This window comes from Trichechus manatus, unplaced genomic scaffold, assembly GCF_000243295.1.
Source record: "Trichechus manatus latirostris isolate Lorelei unplaced genomic scaffold, TriManLat1.0 scaffold00199, whole genome shotgun sequence".
NCBI classification, from domain to species: Eukaryota; Metazoa; Chordata; class Mammalia; order Sirenia; family Trichechidae; genus Trichechus; species Trichechus manatus.
In genome coordinates this window covers 3,839,875-3,851,396 of record NW_004444135.1, presented here as the reverse complement: position 1 = coordinate 3,851,396, position 11,522 = coordinate 3,839,875, and the positions used below count along the sequence as shown (strand labels likewise).

General features: G+C 39.1%; 1 protein-coding gene across 3 annotated transcripts in view; it reads right to left on the bottom strand.

The window, feature by feature from the left end:
• CABYR (calcium binding tyrosine phosphorylation regulated) overlaps positions 1-11,522 on the bottom strand; it is a 28,125-nt gene that overhangs the window by 13,567 nt on the left and 3,036 nt on the right. For all 3 annotated transcript variants that reach the window (XM_004387929.2, XM_023742063.1, XM_023742064.1), the window contains 2 exons: positions 8,928-9,102; positions 8,755-8,808 (listed from right to left, as the gene is read on the bottom strand). In XM_004387929.2, the coding sequence (XP_004387986.1) occupies positions 8,755-8,808; positions 8,928-9,075 (202 nt within the window). In that variant the 5' untranslated portion in view covers positions 9,076-9,102. The remainder of the gene's footprint in view (positions 1-8,754; positions 8,809-8,927; positions 9,103-11,522) is intronic.

Sequence of the window (11,522 nt, the reverse complement as noted above, 5' to 3'; positions counted from 1 at the left end):
TGTGGGGTTGTTAACCAATGTCATAAAACAGCATGTGTGTTACTGTTACATGAGAAACTATCTGTTCTGTAAGCCTTCACCTGAAGTACAATAAAACATTAAAAAAAAAAAAATATTCACAGGGTATATGTTCATTTAGGTGTCCCTAGGTAGTGCAAATGGTTAAGGATTGGACTACTAACCTAAAGTTTGTCAGTTCAAACTCACCCAGAGGCACCTCAGAAGTGAAACCTGGTGATCTGCTTCCAAAAGGTCACAACCTTGAAAACCCTTTAGAGTGCAGTTCTACTCTACACGCTTAGGGTTGCCATGAGTCAGAATTGACTCAATGGTAACTAATAACAATATATTCACTCTAGATTGGCAGTTTTTTGCTTTCAGAACTTTAAAGGTGTCATTGAATTGTCCTTTGGCTTCTATGGTTTCTGTCTTACTGCTGTTCCCCTGAAAGTAATGTGCCCTTTTACCCTGGCTGTTTTCATGATTTTCTTTTTCTCTTTGTTTTTCAGCAGATTGAATATGATGTGCTTAAGTGTGGTTTTCTTTGTATTTATCCTGCTATGAATTCACTGAACTTCTTGAATCTGTAGGCTGATGTCTTTCAATGAGACTAGAAAAATTCTCAACCATTACTTTTTCAAATACTGCTTCTTTTCCATTTACTCTCTTCGTTCTAGAACTCCAGTTACACATATATTTGACCATGTCTCCCTTTTGTGTCTTACACTCTGTCCAGTTGTTTTTCCCTTTGCTTCAGTTTGGATAATGCGTATTCCCCCCAACCCCTGTTTTTGAAGTCTCCTAATTTGTCTTCTCTTAGTAAAGCCATCCAATAAGTTTTTATGCAGCAGTTATACAATAACTACTTGTTTGTTTTGTAGATTCTAACTCTACTGAAGTTCATCTTTTCATCCATTTTTCCATCTTTTCAAAACAAATTAATCATAGTTATTTTTCAGTCCTTGTGTAATAATTCCAATATCTGGATCATCTCTGGGTCTGCTTATAGTGTGTTTTATCTCTTGATTCTTAGCCACTTCTTCCTGTTTCTTTGAATGTCTAATAATTTTTAATTATGTGCTAGAAATTAATATGATACATTTGTACAGGCTCTGATTGTGTTGTTTTCTTGTAAATGCTGATCTAATAATGATAGATCACTTTGATCACCTTGAGACTTGGTTTTAGGCTTTATTAAAGTGGATATATTTCATCTTTCTTCTTACTCCTAGCACACTGTCATTATTCCTAGGGTGCGTCTTTCTGGACTCTGCACTAAATGCCCAGGACTTCACAGAAGTCTCTTCATTCTTGCTGGGCCTGAACTCCAAAGTCTTCCCCAGCACTCTGCCACTTCTCAAATCTTTGCTCAGTTCTCAGTCCTCCAGAAGCTCTTCTCTGATAAGCTTCCTAGAGCCTTGCCCCACACATGAGCAGCTTAGAAGTTAGCCAAAGACCCAAAGGGAATTTTTATGCAGACTTTTGGAGGGCCTCTCTACAAATGCCACCTCTCTGGTACTCTGTCCCTCAAATCCTAGCCACACTGGCAGCCCCACTGCTTCTCTGTTTTCTCAGTGAGTCTTCCACTCCCTGCTTGGGCTCTATTTTTGTGCACCAGGATTTGAAAAATTCCCTCAGGGAGAAAACCAAGGTGAATATAGGACTCACTTTCTATGAATACCTTCTTCCAATCCAGGCATTGGACATTGTGTCATACAATTTCTCTAGCTTTTATGGTTTATAATGGGAGAGTAAGTCCAATATCTGTTACTCCATCATGGCTGAAACTAAAGTCTCTTCTCCTCCACTGAATTTTACCTACTATACTGTCTAACAATTGGTAAGAATTTAAATAATTGTTAAATGAAATAACTGCACTTTGAGGAGAAGTAGAATTTGAAAGGTGGAAGAGGGGAGAACCACTGCAGAGAGAAGCAGCATAAGTCAAAATCAAGTGACTTGAAATTACTCCATATTTTCTAGGAGATGCCAACTAGTCTGGTACATGAAGATATGAGGTAGAAACTTATTGCAAAGGTAGGTTAGACTCAGATCATAGAAAGCTTTGCATGCCATGCTCTTGTAGAGGGATCCAAATTTACATACTCTGACTTAGACATGCTTTCTTTAACTGATCTCATCTTGCAATAAGATGCTCATTTCTGCCCAATGGGAGACTATACTCAATCTTATCAATTAAAAATATCTGTCCCTTCTAAGTTTAAAAGTCTCTTTTAGTTAATGACATAGTCTTTTGGGGTTTCTTGCCTTTATCAATGGTTCTCCCTCACCTAAAGAAGGAATCTGGGTGCTAAGGGTAGGCTGTGGCTCTAGTCTACAAGTTGTTGTTCTCTATCACCTCTGATAGAGGCATAACTAATATTGCCTGGTCTCTGGGTGTTGATCTCCAATCTTGTTATATTCACTACTCAAGTGTTTCCACTTTGTGGAAAGTGTGGCCTGTTCGCTTACCTCACTCAAGGACTGGCAGATTCCCTTTCTTACTTGGTCCTCTTTAGCATATGAAGCCTGGCTGCCTATTTTTATTTTATTCGAGGCTTGGACATTATGTACTACAGACCTGTGCTAGGGGCTTTGAGTCACTTCACCTTTTCCCATCCTGACTCCTTTGGTGAACTTACTGGTCAGTACTCTAAGACAAGCCAAACACATCTGGACCCACTACAAGTCAGACACAGGCCATAGGAAACCAGGAGTATTATCTCAGGCTTATCTGAGAAATGACTCTCCATTATTTCTAATCTACTGCTTCAATAAAATTATTTCATTCAATAAATATTTATTAAATGCTGACACATGACAATTACAGCATAGATGTTAAACGTGGCATATGTCATGCTAAATGCAGCACAGTCACAATTTCTCAGACAGGCATACATTCTTCCAGGCAACATCCAGGAATGCAAAGAACAAGCCCTCTGCTCAGGTTATAGGGAATTCCAATCATAGATTCTACTTACCTTCCTTAGTCCCAGTTTCTATCTCAGCTGACACTTTTTAAGCTGTACCCACACCCAAGAACCACGACCCCATTACCAAGGACTTTCCACTTTCCTTTCCTTCCAAGCAGGAACTGACCTTATATTCTATCTTCCCTTTTCATCCTCTATGGCTTATATAAAAAGTAAAATCTTGATTCTGGTAGCTTTGGCTCTTAAATGCAAAACTCAGCTCCAGAAATTCCAAGAAACTCTTCTCTCTTAATGAAAACAGGCTCTTGCAAAACTCCAAAGTTAGACTTCTTGCTATGAACTTTGGAGACTCAATACTGAGTAATGACTTCCTTGCTCCAGACTATATTTGTCTTTCCCTTTGTCATGGATTGAGTTGTGTCCCCCAAAAATATCTGTCAGCTTCGCTGGGTCATGATTCCCAGTATTGTATGACTGTGTTATTCTGATGTGATTTCCTTATGTGTTGTAAACTCTATCACTATGGTGAGATTATATGTGATCTCCTTATGTTTTGTGAATTCTATCACTGTGATGAGGTTATACTGATGAGGTTGGCAAGATTAGTGTCTTAATGCAATCTCTTTTGAGATATAAAAGAGAGAAGCGAGCAGAGACACATGGGAACCTCACACCACCAAGAAAGCAGTGCTGGGAGCAAAGCGTATCCTCTGGACCTGAGGTTCCTGCGCAGAGAGGCTCCCAGACCAAGGAAAGACTGATGCATCACAAGGACCTTCTTCCAGAGCCGACAGAGAGAGAAAGCCTTCTCCTGGAGCTGATGTCCTGAATTTGGACTTGTAGCCTACTGGACTGTGAGAGAATAAACTTCTCTTTGTTGAAGCCATCCACTTGTGGTATCTCTGCTATAGCAGCACTAGATGACTAAGACAGCCCTAAAGCAAATTAATGCTTCAATCGGTAGATATCAACAGAGAAATAATTAGGGCTTATCTGGAATATATGTACACTAGTTTAAAATTTTTTAAAAATATCCCTATACACTGAAAAGTTTGGATTTTGTGGCTAATAAAGAGTTATCAAAGTTTCTGGATAGTAGAGTGATATGCCCAGCCTACAAGGCTAAAACCAAGATGTTCTCCCTTCATGCCTTCACCATGTCTTCTAGTGTTCCTGACTTCATCTTGGCAACTGGTTTTACTCTCCTGTATTCTTGTCCTAGCTTTCCTGGTTTGCTATATCTGCTTCCCAGCCCAGCCCTCAATTACTCCCTCCCAGCCCTGGTGGCACACTAGTTCAAGCACCCTGCTAACAGAAAGATTGGCTGTTGGAACCCACCAGCTACTCCATGGGAGAAAGATGTGGCAGTCTGCTTCCATACAGATTACAGTCTTGGAAACCCTATGGGGCAGTTCTACTCTGTCCTGTAGGGTTGCTGTGAGTCGGAATTGACTTGACGGCAACAGGTTAATACTGATTCAGTTTCTGGCTCCTAGCCTGGTACTCTAACCCCAATTCTTATCTATGCCATTTGCTCAGTGATTTATTTGGCCTCCTTTAGTCTGGACTGTTCCCCAATTGATTAATCTTACCACAATGGAAAAGCATGAAACATGAAGGACCTAAAGTCCCCTCCGAACATCATCACCAGGTGACCATTCAAACCTTTTCTAAGCTTAATAAAATTCTTACCTTGGTATAAATTGTTACAACCCTGCCTCAGCAAATACAAGACTTCAAGGAACAAAAAGTCAGTTGGGTGCAATACCCATTCCTGTTTAGGGAATCAAAATAGCCTTACTTAAAAAAAGGCTGAGGAAAGTGCAGAGTAGCATCAAAGGTCCAAGGGTTGGATTATTACTTAACCACAAACTTTAGTATGGATAGGCCTTTGTTTAAAGTAAGACTGGATAGCTACATGTGTGCATAACCAGGTATAAAAAAAAAGGCATATGAATAGAACTTGACATAAGAATAAACAGACTCAAGATATTATTTAATCAGAATATTTAACATGAATAAATAACTCAAGATATTTAATGATACTGCTATGGTGCTGCATAGGAATTGAAATTGGGCCCAATGATCAGCAGCAGTTCATGACTATAATTACTATTATAAGGTCAAACCAAGAATGTCCAGGATCAGTTAGATCTGCTTTTGTTGGGATCCAAGACAGGGCTGACACTGGGAAACTAGAGTCAATTAGGCTTAGGAGGATGGGTGATAGTGAGACACCATTTGCCACTTTCAAAGAGAAACCATTGCCCTCTTCACTAAAGTGGTAAAAAAATCAGAATTTGAACAATCTGGGCTTCAGCTTCCACACAAGAAGGTGACAGGGGAAAAGAAGTGAAAAGTGAGATGATGTAAGGAAACAGGGCTCTCCCTTCACTCCTTGAGTTCAATAATCTAAGGTTTTTTCAGACGGATCCTAGAATGTGTTCTTTACTCTATAGTGGAAAGAATATGTGCCATGGGACTAGGAAGATATAAGTGTAGATCCTAACTCTGCCAATTACTCAATATTTGCAAGCCTGGAAAAGTTATTTATCACTCCCAGCCTCAGATTTATCTTCAATAAAATGGGAATGATACCACCTACTTCATAACGTTGTCTGAATTAACTGACAAAACGTATTAAACTGTCTAGGACAAAACAATTCCATTTTCTCCCTCCCTTCCTAGCATATACTAAGTGGTGGGACTTAAGAGAAGGATGACTGTTTTGCTTTAAAATGTCACCTGAGTTTCTAAAATTCAATCAATTAAAGATTCATTTGGAGTAATGAAGAAATTCTCCTGTGAAGATTGAGAAAAGGCAAAGTTTTCATTTATTCATGATAGTGATGATCTGTTAATAAGAGGAAGGAAATAAGAAAAACAAGAAAAAATTTCACAGCATAGGCTGCTTTGGAAATGGGCATACTTAGGTGAAATACCACAATGGAGACCTTTAACAGAGTCAGGGACCATCGTAAGGGTCCTAGGCTCTGGAAAATGGGGAAAAGATGAGAGACGACAGAGGCATAAAGAGAAGTGAGAATAGTTTGCTCCCATGTCTGGTTCTCTTCCTCCTTCCTCCTCTGTCACCTGACTTTGCATGAAATTTTGAAGCCATTTGAGAAACAGATAAATCCTACTGGCCCTACAGTGAGGCCCAACAAAAATGGGGCTCTTTCTAAGAGAAAGTCCAGAATGAAGTTTTCAAATAAAACAAATGGTATGTGCAGGGAGAGGTTTACCTCCAAACTTTCCATGCACATAGGTAGCATGTTGGTAATGCTGCTAGGCAGCAAACTAACCTGTTTGAGAACACTTTTATAGAATACAGCGTCCCCACTGGGATTCTTGGGAAACATCTGTGTCTTTCATGCTCCTATTCGGTATGTGGGAGATGAGTGGGGACCAATGCACTAGAGATGATAGCTCTTACCTATATCACCAAATTCTAATACCTGGTGCTGTCTCTAGGCTGGTCCAGCCTCATGCTGAAGAGACTGAAAGACTAGAATAAGGGTCATTTGACTTTGTCCTCAACAAATGGTTCTCTTCCATCTTACACTAAAAGTCTAGGAGATCCCCAATCCTTGGGACCAACAGAACGCATGTAAGGCATTATTGGTGTTGCTATCCATACTGAAAACTGGAACCCACAGGAGGGAGGGAGGTGAAGATGCTATCTGTTATTTCTGCATTTTCACTGTGGAGAACTAAACAACCATGTGGTCAGATCTACTCAGCTACCACAGGGACGGCAGTTGGGGAATTTGAAACCAGTCAGAAGAGAGGAGGATGTCACTCAGGGGAGGAAATGCTCTACCAAGTGGGAACCTTACGGTGCCTGTATATCCCCAGATAGTCCCTCTTTAGGCGAGAGTGATGCTTTCCTGGATGTAGGTAGACTCAAGCAGTCTCTTTGAAGGGATCTAAGTGTCCAATAAGAAACCATTTGGGATAACAATAAACAGCTGACAGACAAAGGAGTTAGCTGACATTAGACACTGACACTGAACTCTATATTTCCTGGGTCATACCTTCATGTTTCCTTCCCATCTCCTCAGTAAAGTAGAACAATGTTCGTTTCTACTCTATTGCCTAAAGAACCTTCACTGGGCAATCTGTTTCTGCAGTCATACTGTGAGAATGCTTTCAGGATTATCTGTATGCTATTTCAATCTTCTTGATACTTTTAATTATTGGAAGAAAAAAAAAACAGCAGCATCTCTAACGCTTTGCCTCAGTCAAAAGTATGGCTGCTCCAGTAACTCAGTCTGTTATCTTTGAGCTCTGACATTAATCTAGATGCACCAAAATCCACATTAGGTTAGTCCACTTGCTAAATTAGATGGTGGATAAATTCTTCATAGTTAAATCAATTAACCTCAAAGACTACCAGTTAGTTTCCTTCCACCATAAAGAGTCACTGACTTAATTACCATTCACAAACATAGCTAGCCTGCACACTCACAGTCCTCTCAACCACAGCTCCTGGCGTAAAGAGCACAATACAAAGGCCATAATAACCTTGACTGCCTCATGGGGGCCGGGAGAAAAACACAGGTGGTTAATATTCTTGCATTTTTCTGTATATCCTGCTGATGGTAAGCAAGTCCCAGATCTATTTCGTATGGTGAGCTGAGAATGCCATTAGGACCCTGGGGGGAAGCAGCCAGACTAGACAATAAAATATTCCTGAATATTCCTAAAGCATTCTCATTTCACTTCAAATGCTGACCCTTGCTATTCTTAATCCTGCTGTTTCCACTGCCGATGCAAACCTGCATGATTGTTACACTTTCCTAGGTCTTACTCCTGATATCTTACCTTGGCTATTTATCTATTAATATCACCAAACTAGCAGAGTATAGAAGTGGCTGACAGGTCTTTTCTGTCTTGTTTTTTCCTATGATCATTTAAAAATGTTGGTCAATCAATGTAACAAGAATTATTTATCTCCCACACTGACCATGAGCTTTGTTTCCTCTCCTCCTACACAAAATTCTGCCAAAACTTTACTTGACATTCTTTTAGACACATGTGCCTGTCTCTGCGATCTGACCATTATATCCTCTTTTGCTTATACTCATCTTCCCAGATTTTCATTACATAAACTTTGCCTTTTCTTATTTCTCCCCTTTTTCACTGCTCCTCTGTCAATTCGATTTCATGCCACCGTGTTCACATAAGATAGACATTTACACATATCCATATAGTCTTAAAAGCACAACTTTCTTCTAAGCAAATATATAGCACTATGTGACACTATCTGAGACCATTTTCTAAGAAAACTGATTTCTTCACTACATAGAGACTCTCTTGGAGCAGAAGGAGTCAGAGAGAGATCACCTAATTGATCTCCTGCCCTCCAGCCTAGACTGCAGTTAAGCCATTATGAGAAAAAACAATACAGGTGTCTTAACATTTCCTTATACAACTTTCCGAAGTAATGTATCCATTATATCTGAGAAATACAATTCTCTTGAAGTTCACTGTACTTTCTTAAAGAACGGGACATACTGGAAAGAGTTTAAGTCATAGTTTATACACAGTTTTAGGTTTTCATGTACATTTGTTGTGCCAAATGGTTTGCAAAGGATGAGCTTTTCCTATGTTTTTCTTTAGAAAAAATTTAGAATCCTCTGAAGTGTCAGACCCCAGATTTTTTTAAAAAACTGATTTAATAATAAAAGCCGGCATCAGAGTGATTATTTAAACAGCAAACATCAGTGAGCATAATTCTTGAGTTTGAATGTATGCTAGTAATGATGCAATAGTTTACAACTAGAATATTACTGAAACTATCACTTGTGACTCTTACCTTTAATCTGATGAAATTGTTTAACCAGTTCTTTTATGTCCATGGAAGCATTTCCTGAAGGAATAAATGCAGGAAATCAAATATAGATACATAAAATTTACAATTTAAAATTCACAATTTAAAATTCTTTCGTTTTCAAAGCAACAAATACATAATCTCAAGAAGTAACAAACCTTCTCGAAACAAAATAAGTTCTTTAAAATAAATTGCAGCGAACTGGGTGATGTTTGGCGGATTGGTTTTGAGAACGGCTCTGCTGACTCCCTCCAGTAGAGTCTTGAGGCCATAGGGCACGACAAGTCTGGGCTTTGAAGAAATCATTTTGGCAGGATATCTGTAATCTCAACTCTAATAAAGAAAAACAAAATCTTACAAACAGCATATTTGTTTATTAAAATATCTCTTATGAGCTAAACTATAGTTTCAAGAACAAATTTATTCCCTATTAAAATTATTAGCTTTAGGTTTAATTTGTAGGTACTTACACTGGTAAAAAGCAGCTTAGTGGTGCAGTGGTTAAGTGCTCCACTGCTAACTGAAAGGTAGGCAGTTTGAACCCACCAGCCACTCCGTCTTTCTCTGGCAGAAAGATGCTTCCGTGAAGATTACAACCTTGGAAACCCTATGGGGCAGTTCTACTCTGACCTATAGGGTCACTATGAGTTGGAACTGACTCCATGGCAATGGGTTTGGTTTTCTGATGTTCTGGTAAAATGGGCTAATTCTTCACTGCAGTTAAAACCAAACCACTACCAATAGTGCAGAGGAACAATCTAGTACTGTTAAGAAAATCCATGGGAAAAGCCCTGCCAGGAACCCCAAGATGATATTAAAAATAAAGAACAAAATATCAACCAACCAAAACATGTTTCTGAAAAATTTAGTGAATATTTTGTCCAGTTACATTGCAAAAAAGATGAATTAAGCTAATTTATCTGTTTCTAAACAAAGTGCTCTGGACTACATGGGTCTGGAAACAGTACAGCATTTTTACAAGAAAACACTTCTTTTCTCATTTCTAAATATACCCCCAGCATTGCTCAGCTTTAAGTACACATTTCGCAGCTTTAAATCTTTAACAATAACCAGATGTAAGTTATATGTGGGACTATCATACCACCCACCACCATATGTACCTCTTTCTTCTTTTCTCATATCCTCCCTTAACTTCTGCCCTATTTTTCCCTCTCTCCTCCTTCACCTGCCTTTCTGGCTTTTACGTGATGGCAAGGATAATAATGGATAGCCCAATCTCCAGTCCTGAGAGTTGCAGAGGTTGCCACCCTAAACTGTGTGTGTGTATCAGTATATGTGCATGTAGTCTGTCTCAATCTGAACAATGATTTAAGAAAGCTTATAAATATACATAAGAAACAAAACTAAAAAGAACCAGTTCAAATAAAAATCAGTTCAGTGGTAAGGAAGAAATGATGCTATAAAAAATAGAATGATGCTACAGGTAAGGTTAGAACTCTAATACAATACTCCTTCACTTTAATAGAGAGAGGTGTCAAATCAGTCCCTGAGCTACCAAGCAATCATCAAAAATAGGAAACTGTTGAATGATCAAGGTTTTCTGAATTAAAAAAAAAAAAAAAATCAGTTGCTTGCAAGAATCACAGCTCTTCTGGACACTGGGACCCAGGAGAAATTTCTCCCATGGGTCCTCATAAAGAGGAGGATGGTGGTTATATAATGAACCATGTCCTCAACAACATCCCTGCAGTAAATAGAGTAATGAGTTTCACAGGGCTAGCGGCACTAAACTGTTACAGCAATTATGCAAGAGTCCAACCTCTAATAAAAAGCAATGAATACATTATAGCAAAATGCTAAATATTTAAAAGCACATTTCATCTTCCCAAAGGTCAGAAAAAAATAAAAGTGTTGGCCAAAGCAAACCCTTTGAGAATATAATTGTTTTAAGTGCACTGAGTCCCTTAATGGAAATTTACTGTCAGAATATCATTCAATAGGACCTTTACTGAATTAAACCATCTTTAAAAAACCAGTAGTGTGGCTTTGGCTAGTCCACATGCTAAATTCTAAGGGATGTAGGCAGTAATAATAATATGTGTATGGTATATATACATACATAAAATATTATTATATATGTAAATATGTATTTTATATAAATATAATTTTTTTTCTTTAAGCATATCCTTTCCACCCCAGTGTGAGAACACAGGTTATGCTTTTGAAAGTGGCTTACCAGTAGCCATGATGACGGAGCTAACCAACCACTCTTTCTGGAGGCAGTTACCAGCTGGTGCTACCAACTGCGGGGAGAGGGAGAGCGACCAGGCAGCCCGCGACTCACAGGTCCTAATCGTTCTTAATAGGGCTGTAGGTCGCCGCCCCACCTCCACCAGCCACTTTGGGATAATGTCCCAGGGCCTAGGATGCTGAACATCCTACACTGCAGCCCCATATAAAGAACTGTCCTATCCAAGTTGAGAAACACTGTGACACCAAGCATAGCTAAATCAATGGACAAAATACTCTGACACCGAGGGATATTTAAAAGTGACAGTTAAACAATTCTCTCCAAATCTCTCCTTTGAAGGAGTACTTGTCAAAAACTAACAGAAAATTCACCTCCTCCGCAAACTGTAAGCTTTTATTTACCCAATACCACAGGATTAATACCTTAGAAAGAAAATGTTGCCTGTGGCTGAAGATATGAGTGGGGAATTTAGAGCCACAGAAAATGTAAATGACACGCACCACTCGCTCCCTAAAGCCCTGAAAATTGGGGTGTGTGGGCC